Source organism: Pavona decussata, unplaced genomic scaffold (assembly GCF_977016875.1).
Source record: "Pavona decussata unplaced genomic scaffold, jaPavDecu1.1 SCAFFOLD_87, whole genome shotgun sequence".
Lineage (NCBI taxonomy): Eukaryota > Metazoa > Cnidaria > Anthozoa > Scleractinia > Agariciidae > Pavona > Pavona decussata.
In genome coordinates this window covers 2,272,501-2,287,033 of record NW_028145504.1, presented here as the reverse complement: position 1 = coordinate 2,287,033, position 14,533 = coordinate 2,272,501, and the positions used below count along the sequence as shown (strand labels likewise).

The 14,533-nt window shown below is 43.8% G+C and overlaps 1 protein-coding gene and 1 pseudogene across 1 annotated transcript; one reads left to right on the top strand and one right to left on the bottom strand.

Annotated features, from left to right (window-relative positions):
• Positions 1-4,998: 4,998 nt before the first annotated feature.
• On the bottom strand, positions 4,999-7,136 carry LOC146474744 (uncharacterized). Its single transcript, XM_085116450.1, has 2 exons — positions 6,902-7,136; positions 4,999-5,573 (listed from the first exon to the last, which is right to left on the bottom strand). The coding sequence occupies exons 1-2, from the start codon at positions 7,049-7,051 to the stop codon at positions 5,061-5,063; spliced, it is 663 nt and encodes a 220-aa protein (XP_084972576.1). The 5' UTR covers positions 7,052-7,136; the 3' UTR covers positions 4,999-5,060.
• Positions 7,137-12,574: 5,438 nt separating this feature from the next.
• On the top strand, positions 12,575-13,535 carry LOC146474743 (uncharacterized; annotated as a pseudogene).
• The last annotated feature ends 998 nt before the right edge of the window (positions 13,536-14,533 follow it).

Below are 14,533 nucleotides of genomic sequence, written 5' to 3'. Positions count from 1 at the left end.
GAATATTTTGCCCAGAGAAAAGAGGAGACGCTTACAGTTTGTAACAAAGGTTATTCCCTGTCTGTCTTCATTTCAAACTATTTATATGCAAATGCTTGAAATTTATGTATTATTGCCTCAGCTATAATTTTGAAATAAGTAAAGTTCTCAATTTTTCTGTCAGGACTATTATATATTAGACAACCTGAAGAATATACGTGGTAACAATGCTGTTTGGAGATACGTCAGTTAAAAAATATAAAATAAGAGTTTCAAGTTAAGGTATCAGGATACCCAAAATGACCATTGTTAGAATTAGAGCGTGAACGCGGGCGATTGCAAAGATAATAGTATTTCCCTGCGTTTGACTGTGGAATTAGCAGGAAAATATGCTCTCATCGGTATCTTTTGTTTGATTAGGTATATGCGCTGGTATGTGGGTTACGTAATTAGTACTTTATTCTCAACGTTCTCTCTCTCACGCTATGTTGAGATTGGGCACCGACAGTCTCGTCCTGTTGATGAATGTTCTGAAGAGGAAAGGGGAGGGTTTGGGTAGGGAAAATCAAACGCAGGACGAAACTTGATGGCTGGTGAAAGAGAGAACGTCAGGGCAAGGGATACCGTGTGCTGCATTTTATACTACAACACTTCGCTTGATCGACAGAATGGCATTGTTCACTTTGTCTCATCTCCTTTTATACGTGAGAGGTGAGACCGCTGAGAATAGTACTTTATTCTCAACGTTCTCTCTCTCACGCTATGTTGAGATTGGGCACCGACAGTCTCTATGTTACAGAGTGTCCTAAAGTCCCAAACCACTGGACCATAAGGAAACCCCGTTCTCAGAATCCCAAACTCAAGGTGCCCCATCCTAAAAATTCGTAAAGTGTTTTAAACGAGATGCAACAAGGTTAAGAATTAAACGTGCGGAAAAGCGGATATAAAGTTTTTTAGACGGTTAAGCTCCATGTAGTTCTCTGTTAGGGCGGCTGTCGCGGAAGAGTCCGCGGATAGCAAATGAGAGGGACTATCCAAACGAAGCACCTCCGCTAGTTTCATGTAGTAGAGAGCAGTTTCTTTGTTATTCCATCCTACATGAGACATTATGTCCGCCAACTGGGAGCCAGATAACGCTAACGTTATGGCTGAGCCCGAACGGAAGCTGTGTAGCGTTTCTCCCTAATCGATCTTAGCTTCTTTCAAATACAGCTTTAAACGAGCTTCTGCTGAAGAACTTGAAAATGGTTTGTTCACAATATGACCTTGGGGATTAGTTGGTCGAAACAAGTAACCATTTGTCACAGAAACGCGCAACTCGGAAGCCACGGCTACATATGTCTCAATAGCTTTAACTGGACACAACTCAGGGTTAGGGTGTCTCCGAATCCCGAAGACGTTAGAGACGCCATCCCTCAGGGTTTTTCCCCATACGTGGTTGAACAACAGCCCATTGTCCTGGGGGAAACGCAGGATCTCTTCTGTTTTCACCATGCCAAGATCTGAACCACGATCACCGCTAAAGAATAACGTTTTGAAAAACGCTTGGTCCCGCGTCAATACAAACAGACCAGAAGGACTAACCGAGCGCTCCGCAATTTTCCGATTTAAAAAACGGGCCAGAAGCAACAATTTGGACAAAAATAGGGGAACTGCTTGCTTTGGCGTGATGCGGGCTCGTAATTGTTCCTCAGTTGACGCCTTAAGATATTTTTGCACTTCGAGTGAAGCGGCGGGGTTACCCAGACCTAGCAGGGAGTTCCACTCTCCACAGCGCCCGGTTTCCTTAAAAATGGCTCGCAGTTTTCCAATGTAGGAGTCGATTGTCTTGAATGCCAGGCGTTTAGGACATTTACACTTAGCTGCGTTTTGAAGGTGGGAATCGGGACACCCATTACTATGTACTATGGTTTTGCCATGTCGGTCTTTCCAGACCAAGAACCGAGAGATGTCAGTGGGGCTTGCCGAAAGGATGGTTTTACTATTCGGAAGGGACGCCAAGAAAGTTTCAAACTCCGTACGAAGTGAGCACTTCTGTTTTGAGTATGACGATTGAAGGGAGGCATTATTTAGGAGTTCCAAACGGTTATCTATCGCTTGAAGGTCGACTGAGAGTTTAGGGCTCGGGACACTTGGGGAGACTGTTTTCCTCCTGTAGCCGCACATTTGGCAGAAAAAGAACAGCTTGTCGTTGGGGTGGCTGCACGAAGGACATGACACGGCTGGTACAAACGCTCGAACGGCTGGAGGTAAGTCCTAAAGGATATGAAAGTAAAACAAACAGTTCCTTCTTTATCCTTTAGATTTGTTTTGACATAAATGTATAAATGAAGCTATAAAACAACTGTCAACAGATGTATACTGGAAAACAATGATTTATTGACAACATTGATTTCACTGAAGTAATGGATGGAGCTAAATTAATGGGAGAATTGGCAAATTTAAAGATAGCTAAGTGTTCTTTGTTTGGCTCGTGCGCTAACCAAGAGCTACTACTTGCTTATCCGATGCGGAACACCCAGAGATCCCATGGGATAGGCCAATTGTTTGAAAACCCGTGTTTAGAGGGAGTGAGGAGCGCTCCAACGGTTCCGGCAACGGCCAGCAGGTATCGGGAAGAACATGTAGACGTTAACAAGGGCCACCAAAAATGCCTTGGGCATACGTCTGGTACTACGATAGTGTAGGATAATTGCAGGCTTCTCATATACTTGATAACATGAGGTATAAGGCAGATCGGGGGAAAGGCGTATGGGTTCTTGAATACAAACGGATCGTACAGATCGGGCGATTGCGCGAACACGTTCACTCCCAGGGATCCCGGCAGAGGGTTTTCAGAGAAGAAAGGTAACTTGGCACCTGACAAGTCGGATTGGGCGTTTGAAGGGCGTGCCATTAGATCGACAGAGTGCCCATTTTCGCCGCCATACCACTCTTGTACTACTGTCCATAGGGATGGGCACAATTTGGCATCCTGTAGGCTAAGGCGTCGCGAGGGGAAGTCGGCTTGGTTCTGAGAACTAGGCACAAAAGTAAGGTGCAAATCGATGTTGAGTTTCGTCATTGTGTTGAATAATTTCTTCAAGGCGCTAGAAAGCGATTGAGAACGAGAGCCCTGTCGATTCCATGAACGGACTAGAGCCATGCTGTCGACGAAGGCGTCGACCCACGAGTTTTTGATGGTATCAGCGAATGATTCAAGGACATTATTGAGCGCTAAGGTCTCCTTAGTGGCGATATCGGCTTGTATTGTTGAGGCGTCCCAGTAATCATAAACGTTCGCCTCAATGGCACCCGGACTCAGTGCACCTCCCCAAGCGAAGCGAGATGAGTCGGAGAACAGCCTGACATGTGTGTGTTTCTCAGACCGCCAGGGAAGAAAACCGTCCCAGGTCTCAAGGAATAGCCAGTGCTCAATTTCATTCTTTAGAGCGGCAGACATCTTTACAGGTCGAGCAGAACGCGTGGCGCGAGACACAGCTAGGTTTATTTCATTAACATAAAGCCTTGCGCCCGGAACTGCCAAGCTCATGGACACGCATTTACCGCTGAGCCTTTGCAAGGTTAGTAGGTCGAGGTTATCGCGAGCCAACGTTTCTTTGATGAGACGAAGAAGCTTTTCTTTTTTATGGGGTAACAAGGTAAACGCCTGTAGTTCAGAATCGATACCGAAACCAAGGTATGGCACCTGTTTTTTCGGGGTAAGGTGAGACTTCGCCAGACCGATAAAGTAGCCGAGGGAAATTAAGATGTAGCACGTGAGAAAAATACCCGCGACGGCCAGAGCAAAATTCACTTCATCCCTTGAGGCGAGGGCTTGATAGGCGGCTGGTAAAATGCCACCTGGAAATGACAGTTGGCCATTATGGCGGTCGTCAATATACAATGAAGAGGGAATGTTCCATGAACGAAGTCTGTGTGACGCAACTAGACCAGTCGTATGATATATATAGGCCGAGGATTTCCAGCCAAAAGGAATACATTCACTCACAAAATACCAACCTCCCCACTGGAAGCCAAAGTAAGTTCGACTGCTGGGGTGAAGTTTGATGTGGTCATATCCTGACTTGTCGTCGCACACTGTTTGGTAAAATCCTTTATTGACATACTTAGGCAAGTGTTGGACGCTATCCAAGGCAAACGGACGGTCTTCGATCCACAGATTAAGAAATCTATCGTCGTTGCAGAGACGCGGCTTGCTAGGCTCGACAGTGAGGGGCATAATAAGGTGGGGTGGGGTGCATTCTCCGACTTTGCCCCACAAAGAAATAGCACCGGAACGCAAACGGTCCAGGAGCGTATCAGAAATAAACGAGGCAAAAGGTTTGCACGACAGGTGGTTGGGGAAAGCGCAAGGCGGTGGACTACCACACTCGTAATTCCTTCCCTTGTAACTACCCTTAAACGGTCTAAAGAACTTCGTTACGTCTACACCGTTAGTAATCCAATCACGGACTTCAGAGAAGCGCTCATCGTTCATATCATTTAATAAAGCATTCCATTGTGGTGCATGGCGATGGAGTTCCCCTGCTAGGAAGTGATCTGGATCGCGGAAAACAAGGCGAGACATATCCGCTAATGAATTTCCCTGTAACACGAGGGCGATATCCTCATCAGAGATGTGGGAATTGTTTGCCATCCCTTGGGCCTCATCAACAACAGAACCATCGATGTTTATCCACTGTAACTTATTCATACCAACTGTGTTAGGCTTGAAACCGGGATGCTTTTCCCAATCGTGAAAGCAAGGGTCTGACAGCTAAAAGGAAAATAAAAAAGAACTTGGAAATAAATTAGGGCCCAAGGAATGGCAAACTCAGCCCCGGTAATCCGAGAGGGAAAGTGAGCTTCCCTTTGAGAATGCCACCCGAGGGGGGAAGGGTGCGATCGAAAAGAGATAATTGGTTCCCACATCTATGAACAGCGTAGCGAGTCGTAAAATATGTAAGTAATAATATGTTAATAAAACCCTGGGGGGGTGGGTATAATGTATATGAATAAACAAACATTGTGATGCAATAGTGTTCATTTGACTTTAATAGTACTAAAACGCATACAAAATGAGGATCGGGCAGATTCTGCTACTGAGATGTCGGTCGAGGCTGGTTGTGACCTGGACCGCCTGAAGAAAAATAGCGGGTCGTCGGAGACCGCTTAAAACATTGCGTAGACTTGTGTCCGGGCGTACCACATCTGTAGCAGGTCACTCGAGGGTGTGACGAGAACCTCTGACTGCCTCTGGCCTGAGGACGCGAGTAAGGCGAGGGACGTCTAAACGACTTGTCGACCTTGGAGATTGTGTCAAAGATTCTTGTAAATTCCTTGTCCGCGAGAAGAGCCAAAAAGTAAGCTTTAAACTGCTCTTTCGGCACGTGTATTTTCTCTCTTAGGGTGGCCGCTATGATGTCAAAGCTGGCGGCCTTATCATAACCAGTTGTCTTCGCTACGGAGACGAGCTCCTCCGCGAGGCGCAAGGCCTCGTATTTGTCGAAGTCCTCCAGGCGGCGACTACCATAATGGGTAATGCGATTCTTTAAAGCCTGAATGGAGGTCCCTTGGGCATTTTCCAAAAATTTAATTCTTTCTTGCAAAGCCTGAATGAGAAAATGAAATAGACAGATGTATTGCGAAGTGTAATTTCATACCGCTTAGCGGCGATACAAAACATTCGTAAATGAGTACAAGCATTGTGATAAGACCCGGTAAAGCGGCAGGGAATCCTTTGTTCCGACAAAGTCGGAGTGCAAATATAACAATTAACAGAACAATACGAAAATAAACAATTCAAGTAGAACAATGTGGCAAACAAGCACTCAGAAATGGCAAATTAAGACAATTAAAAAATGAAGAGTGAGAATAATCGACAAAGATCGCACAAAGATAATAACTAGTTCTCTGCTGAAGTATGTTTTGAGGTCAACAAAATTGAAAAGCTTTTGAAGCTAACCGAGAATAAGAATGTACACATAATCGGCAAAAATAGCGCATATAAATAAAATTCAGAAAGTGGTAAGTCGACTTCAAGTAGCCCGCAAAACTACAAAACTATACGTGTTGAAGCAGGGCAAAAAAAATTAATTAGAAAGTCAATCTAAAGCCGCCCGCAAAGCTAAAAGCTACTCGTTTTGAAGCAGGGCGCAACATGAATTGTAAACACATTATCAGCAGGGCGTAACAATAATTACGAAGTCAATTTCAAATTGCCCGCAAAGCTAAAAGCTACATGTTATCAGCAGGGCGTAACAATAATTACGAAGTCAATTTCAAACTGCCCGCAAAGCTAAAAAACTACACGTTTGAAGCAGGGCGTAACAATAATTACGAAGTCAATTTCAAATTGCCCGCAAAGCTAAAAAGCTACACGTTTGAAGCAGGGCGTAACAATAATTACGAAGTCAATTTCAAATTGCCCGCAAAGCTAAAAAGCTACACGTTTGAAGCAAGGCGTAACAATAATTACGGAGTCAATTTAAAATTGCCCGCAAAGCTAAAAAGCTACACGTTTGAAGCAGGGCGCAACAATAATTACGAAGTCAGTTTCAAACGGCCCGCAAAGCTAAAAAGTTACACGTTTGAAGCAGGGCGGAACATGAATTGTAAACAGAGTTAAAACTGCCCGCAAAGCAACCAAGTACACGTTATCAGCAGGGCACAACATAATTGCGAAGTGAATTTTAAATTGCCCGCCAAGCCAGGGCGCAACATAAATTGTAAACATGCCCGCAAAGCAACGAAGGTCGCACGTTCAGAAGCAGGGCGTAAAATAAACTGGGGGGTAAAGAGAAAATTGCCCGCAGAGCTACAAAGCTACACGTTTAAAGCAGGGCATGACTTGAGCTGAAAACAGACTTAAAGCTGCCACGGGAATACGAAGTGCAAGAACACGTGTACGATACTGGAGTAAAACAAAAATTGAACAAACCTCCAAAGTGACTTGTTCTCCAGCGGCGTTTTGAGGAGGTTCTTCTGCGTTTGGTGGAGGCGGAGGCGGTGGTGGTGGTTGAACAACCGCGGCCGCTTGAGCTGCTGGAAGGTTTTCCTGTGCCGGGACTTGTACAGCAGGGTCCGCCATTTGAACTATGCTCTTTCGCTTGATCGACAGAATGGCATTGTTCACTTTGTCTCATCTCCTTTTATACGTGAGAGGTGAGACCGCTGAGAATAGTTAGGGTATTTATAGTCGGGTGTGAGGTTAGGTAATTCATCTCGGTCTCGCTTATTCAGCGTTCGGGTTATTAGTTATCGTCATGAACAAGGAGGAGTTTGTCGAACTTCTTGCGAAGTCTCAAGAAACCATTTTGGAACGCGTTGATGCGAAGTTACAAGACATCAAGAGGTCCATTTTCGAAGATCAAGAAGACTGCATGCGATCTGTTGTTAAAAAGTTTAAAGAAGATCATTCTTTCAAGTGGAAGAAAGTTGGTAACGAGAAGCAATTCAACTTCAACGAATCCGCAGAGGCCAATTTGATTCAGCTATCTCCGCTCTTGAGAAGAAGAAGTTGGATAAGGCTAAGAAAGAGCTGGAAGAAGGTAAGAAGCTTTTGTCTGAACGTCAAAAATTGATTAAGCTTGCCGATCGATCGGAGTGTGGTTGGGCTACGGTTTCGGCCTACGTGACGGATGACTTGGCAGACACTCCTGATGATGAACGGCGCATTTCTAAAGCGGAAAAATCGGCGAAGAAGGAAACGAGAGAAATCGCGTGCTAAATCGGGTTCTTCTAATTACAAGTCTAATAATGCTTTTTCTTCTTCTTCTTCTTCTTTTGTTTCTCATCCACGCTACGGCGCTGACGACGCTTTCAAGTCCTTTCGTCCCCCCTTTCAGTTTCGCCAAGCCGCCTTTCTACCCAGAACTCAGTTCAGGAAAGGAACCTGCTTCGCTTGTGGTCCAGAAGGACATTGGAGAAACAACTGTCCCAATCTCGTTACTTCATCAAGATCAGATAAGTCAAACAAGTGATGCTTTTGATTTTGAAAAATCTGCAGAGCCTACTTTGTTTAAGGTTGGTTCCCTCAAGGAACACGTTGATTTTTGGATGAATTCCATTCGTGCTTCTGACTTTATCATTAACACCATTGTTGAAGGGTACAAAATCTCTTTCATCGATTTGCCTGAGAATTTTGTTATTCCTAATAGATCGTCGGCTTTCAAGTTTAAAGATTTTGTTGACGATGCCATTTCAGACTTAATTGAGCGTGGCTGTGTTTCCGAAGTTGATTACCCGCCCAACTTTATCAACCCTTTGCACGTGGCTCAGCAGTCCAGTGGGAAATGCCGACTTATTTTGGATCTTTCTTTTGTAAACCGTTTTGTTTGGAAGCAGTCTGTTCGCTACGAAGATATCCGCACTGTGTTTGATTTGTTTCAGTCGGGTTATTTTTTCTTTACCTTTGATCTTAAATCTGGATATCATCATGTCGAAATTTTTCCTGATCATCCCCAGTATTTGGGTTTTTCTTGGTGTTATGGTTCAGAGATTAAGTATTTTGTGTTTAATATTTTGCCTTTTGGCTTGTCTTCGGCGCCGTACATTTTCACTAAGTTAGTGCGTTCTCTTGTTAATTATTGGCGTGGGCTTGGTAGTCGTGTCCTAACCTTCCTTGATGACGGTATTTGTGGGAACCCGATTTAGCTGCCTGCCAGGGGCTCAGTCGCTTATGTCGCTCTGATTTGGACCTCGCCGGTTTTTTTTGTGAACCTTCACAAAATCCGTGTGGGAGCCGTCGCAGGTCGGTACCTGGCTTGGCTTTCATCTTGATTTCAGCCTTAACATTATTTCCGTTCCTGTTTCGAAGATTACGAAGCTTCAAGAAAGCATTTCGCGCGTTCTCGGGCTTCCTCTTGCAAACACTAAGGATCTGGCTGGAATTGCTGGTCAGCTGAACTCTATGTTTTTGGCCATAGGGAACATTGTGCGTTTGATGACCCGTTCAATGTACGCTCAGATTTCGGCTCAAAGGTCGTGGTTTTCCACTTTTTCACTTGAAAGCTCGGTCGTGGAAGAATTAGTTTTTTGGTAGTCCAATTTAGGTCGTCTTAATGGCCGTCGTATTTGGTTCAAATCCAGTGCAGTTAGAGTGGCATATTCGGATGCGAGTGATACCGGATATGGCGGTTATATTGTTGAGCTTGGGCCCCAGGTGGCGGCTCAAGGCGTTTGGTCTGCCGATTCAGCGATGGGGAGTTCTACGATGCGGGAGATTTTGGCCGTTAGAAAAGTATTGCAATAGTCTGCGCCTAAGCTTGTAGGGTTATGTGTCAAGTGGTACACAGACAACCAGAATGTTGCCCATATTATTGACGATGGTAGTAGGAAGCCTTGTTTGCAAGAAGAGGCTAAGCTTATTTTTAAGATTTGCGTTCTTCATGGTATCTCTATCGAGCCGGAATGGGTGCCCAGATCAAGTAACGAGCAGGCGGATAATTTAAGTCGTATTGTTGACTTCGACGATTGGTTCGTTAGTCCTCACATTTTTCGTTTATTAGACTTGACATGGGGGTCTCATTCTATTGATCGTTTTGCTGATGAACATAACCATTTTTTGCCTAGATTTGATTCCAGGTTTTGGAATCCTGTTGTGAAGCCATGGACTCCTTTACCAGGTCGTGGAGCTTCGACAACAACTGGTTTTGTCCGCTACCTCACCTTGTTCCGAGGGTGTTAAAGCACATGAGGTCTTGCTTCGCTCAAGGTTCGTTGATTGTCCCGCTCTGGCGTTCCGCTCCTTTCTGGCCTCTTATTACATCTGACGGTCTTCATCTGGCTCATTTTGTCGTGGATTGGGTAGACCTCCCTCCTTTGAAGTCTACTTTCTGCATCGGTCGTCACAGTTCTGGTGTATTTGGGAGAGAGGATCTTAATTTCAGAATTTTGGCTCTTCGTATTAATTTCAGATCTGCGCGTTTTTCTAATGCCGGTTTCTGTACTAGTGTTCGAGGTTGGTGTTCTCGTTGTTCATCTGCGTCAGTTTCGTAAGTTTTCTATGGTGTTTTTTGTTGGTCTGAGGTCAGTGGGTGGCCTTCAGTTTGCCAGTGGGTGGCTTGTTTTTTGCTTTTTCTTTTTTGTTTTGGTTTGTTTTTTTTTTATAGCCAGTGGGTGGTTGGTTTGCGCGTTGCTAACGCAGATTTCTTTAGTTCTATTTCATCTGCCAGTGGGTGGCTTGCGTGTGGCCAGTGGGTGGCTTACGCAGATTTCGTTAGTTTTATTTGCCACTGGGTGGCTCGCGCGTAGCCAGTAAGTGGCTCACGCTATTTTGTCAGCTTTATTGTCAGTTTTATTTCTTATGTCAGTGGGTGGCTTGCGTGTAGTCACTGGGTGGCTTCCTTTGTTTTAGTTTATAGGGGTGGTGTGTTATTTTCTTCTTTTTGGCCCCGTTCTCGTCTTCTCGGATTGGGCAGCGCTTGGCTTAAAGCGAGCCACATGGGTCAAACTGAGATTTAGAGGAGAGTAGTATTTTCCTGCGTTTGACTGTGGAATTAGCAGGAAAATATGCTCTCATCGGTATCTTTTGTTTGATTAGGAATATGCGCTGGTATGTGGGTTACGTAATTAGTTAGGGTATTTATAGTCGGGTGTGAGGTTAGTTATTTCATCTCGGTCTCGCTTATTCAGCGTTCGGGTTATTTTATTATTTTTGGGGGTGTCATTTGTGTGTTGTGTTCTTTTTATTTTCTTATTTTGCAGATGTTTTCAACTCTTCTATGTGGACGAATTTTCGGGAAGCTGTTGCTCAGAACGATGTTGCCTTATCTTTGCTTGTGGTTTCTTTACCTGGGGTTGTTTTGGCTAGCAGAGCCCCTAGCACGTCAGCCAAGTATACCGCCTCTTACAACCGATGGAAATCTTGGGCGCGGAGTCATTCCTTGATAGCTTTTCCTGCATCGCCTTTTGAGTTTGCTCTTTACTTGCGATTCTTGATGATTGACGCAAAGACAGCGTCCCTTCTGGAGTCTGCCGTCCACAGTACTGCTTGGATGCACCTACTGGGTGGTAAGCCGTCTCCTTCAGATCATCCGCTAATGAAGAATGTTCTTGCTGGTGCGCAGTGTATGCTGGCCCATCGCACTTCCAAGAAGGAGCCAATAACTATTTCTCAGCTTGAACATTTAGTTGCTTCTAAGGCCGATCCGATGGCCTCTTTGTGTAATATTCGTTCTGCCGTTATTTGTATTTTAGCTTTTGCTGCTTTTCTTCGCTTTGATGAACTAGCTAAGTTAAATCGTTCAGACGTCGTGATTGACTGTGGCTATTTAAAGCTATTTATAGAATCTAGCAAAACTGATCAGTCTAGGGATGGGGCTTGGGTCGTTATAGCGGCATCTGGTAAAGCTTCTTGCCCTGTTGCCTTGACCCGTCGTTATTTAGAAAGAGCTAATCTTGCCCCACTTAGCCCTCTGTTTTGTCAGTTATCAAAAACTAAGTATGGATATAAACTAGTGTTAGAAGCTTTTAAGGACATTGTATCTGATATTACCACTAATGGTACTCACAGTCTTAGAAGTGGCGGCGCGATTGCTGCCGCCAATCCAGGAATTCCAGATCGCCTTTTTAAAAGACATGGCCGTTGGTCTAGTGAATCGGCCAAGGATGGCTACGTTAAAGACTCTTTGTCTTCTCGTTTATAAGTAACTCAGGCTTTAGGCCTTTAGTTTTTTCTTGGTCTTGCCCGGGGGACCGTTGAATATGCGGTACAGCTGGCCTGGGGTTTTCCTCCTAGGAGCAAGTGGACGTACGAGGAGGTTTTTCACCCAGCTGTTGTTCCACAACCCCAGTTCAATTAGGTTTTTTAAGTTTTAGGATTTTGAGCTGTATGTTTCTTGGTTGATTTTGTAGCTTATGTATGTTTATATGCTGTATTTTCTAGTTTTTTTCCAGAATAAACCGAACGCTTGGCTTGAAGCGAGCCACACCCAGGGTTGAGTGTGTTTTTGTCTTGGGTCAAACTGAGATTTAGAGGAGAGCCCCGGCAACCTATAGATCGTTTTCACTCACGTGACCAAAACCCTGACAACTGTTGTTACGCCGCCATATTTGTGTACAGATATTACGAACAAATCGACTGCGTTCTTTGAAAGAAGATGGTTTTGTGCTTGATTGTCGGCGATTGAAATAGAAGTGGAAGGTATAAAGGATTATATTTTGCCAAAGTACCTTCGATCATTGAAAATCAAGGACAAGAAGCCAGAGGATTATCAAAGGAACGAAGACCGCGCTGGATTTCTGCTATTAGCAGAGACGATCTGACTGATACCATTTTGGAAAACGAGCGCGTGTGTGGGAAACACTTTGTTTCTGGAAAAGCCGCAAAATCATGGGATAAATCAACGTTGACTGGGTCCCAACTCTCAATTTAGGGCATAATAAGAAGACTGGCGCTACAGGTCGGGACCTAGCAGCAAAAAGAAGTGAGAGGGCGAGGGAACGCGAATTGGTAAAGAAGCCGGCGTTTGCTAAAAGGGCGAAAGAACGAGAGTCTGAGAGGGAGAAGAGGCTTTCCAAAGTTAACGAATCAGGGCACCAATTTTAGATTTAAACTTCGAAGTTAGCGACGCAAAAAGTTTAGGGAAGCCCACAGAGAAAGAAACACAAACTGACTCAAAAATGTTTGTTAACGTCGCCACACAATCGGATGAGTTTGACTACTTGGTTAGCCCATCTAGCGTGAAACCTCCTTTTGATCAATTTGAATTGGAGAAGGACAATGAGAAAGTAAAGTTTTACACAGGACTTCCTTCATTCCAAATACTAAACACTGTGTTTCTGCAAGTCTCTCCATACGTAACCCGCAAATCACAATATTTGACAACATTTCAAGAGTTCATTTTGACACTGATGAAGCTGAAACTTGACGTGCCTTTAAAGGATTTATCTTACTGCATGGATGGTTGCTTTGGATGTCAGGCTGGCCCCACTCATCAAGTGGCCTGAACAAGAAGACCTGTGGCAAACAATGCCACGGGCCTTCCAGTTTGCGTTTGGTAAGGAGACAACAGTAATTATCGACTGTTTTGAAATTTTTATTTGCAGGCCATCCAATCTTCTGGCCAGGGCGCAGACATTCTCTTCGTACAAGCATCATAATACTGTCAAAGTTTTAATCGGAATCACTTCCCAAGGAACTATTTCCTTTGTTTCAAAGGAATGGGGAGGGAGAACCTCGGACAAATTTCTCACTGAAAATTGTGGCATATTGAAAAAGCTCTTGCCTGGAGTTTTGATTTTGGCAGATCGTGGCTTCACAATCCAGGAAAGCGTCATGTTAAAGCAAGCCCAACTGGCCATTCCTGCCTTTACCAAAGGAAGGGATCAACTTGATCCAGTTGATGTCGAGAAAACAAGAGAGATTGCTAATGTTCGAATTCATGTTGAGAGAGTGATTGGCCTACTTCGCACTATTTTGTCTGGAATCTTGCCGATTGACTTCTTAACATGCAAGCCAGATGGGCCCGAAAATGAATCAGTACCTATGATCGACAGAATTATCACTGTATGTGCTGCATTAATTAATTTATGTCCAGGCATTGTGCCTCTTGATTAAATGATCACTTCAACATTGAGGAAAACTAACACTTCAATCACCTCTCAATTGAATAAAAATGTAGGAAAAATTGGTACCCATCCTGCACCCTCAACCCTAGTATAAAAATAATAACTAGAGGTGAGTGGTGATCTCTAAAGCCTGATGATTATGGAAGGTGTGGTTTCAGGATGGTGCCTACTAATATTGAAGTATTTTGTGCGGTTTATGACTATGTGGGAAAAGCTGATCTTAGGAAGGCCTATTGGAATCCAAAACGAAAATTGGGGGTAGCCACGCATTTTTCAGATATAATTAAGCAATAATATGTCTAAAAAGCGCCAAAATATGAAGCAATGTATGGGATTTTTTCCTAAATTGAAGCTTAATTATCGCTGAAAAATGCATGGTTACCGCCAATTTTCTTTCGAGATACCAAAAGCCTTTGCTAAGTTCTGCTTTCTCCGCATAGTTTTAAACTGCCCAAAAATATTCCTGTATTAGCAGGCACTACCCATAGGAAACCCGAGTATCTTGAGATGCGCAGAGTGTATGCGCAGTAACAATAGAAGGCACCGTCCTTAAGTAACTTGGAATTCCAAAGTACCGGATTGAATCAATGAATGTTACATTGTAAATGGTTTGAACATCATATAATAAATAGTTGGTTGATCATCGATGTTAGTGTAATCCTGAGAAGTCAATAGTTAGTGACTTAGATTTCAACGATGTGTCAAAGTTATCATCACAACTCATAAGGACTTCCACAAGAGTTGTTGAAACATCACTTACTAAATTGACATGAGTCCTATTCAGGACTACACTAACCAAGATGACTGATGAGATAACTACTTGTGGATGTTTCCTTATTGGAATAAGGATGTTTCCTGTGTTACATATTGACATTACTTTCGTACTTTGTTGCCAGTGCATGTATGGACTGTCACTTCAAATTATGTCCAGGACTAATATTATTTTGTGCCCTGGAATACAGCATGTTGTACAAAAAAGATCAATTAATTGAATAAATAT

What these genes read in the sequence shown, in the direction of transcription:
- LOC146474744 (XM_085116450.1), bottom strand. Translation starts at nt 7,051, where the DNA reads ATGGCGGACCCTGCTGTACAAGTCCCGGCACAGGAAAACCTTCCAGCA. An exon ending in GAGAACAAGTCACTTTGGAG is followed by an intron (nt 5,574 to 6,901) that starts GTTTGTTCAATT and finishes TTTCTCATTCAG; the next exon opens with GCTTTGCAAGAAAGAATTAA.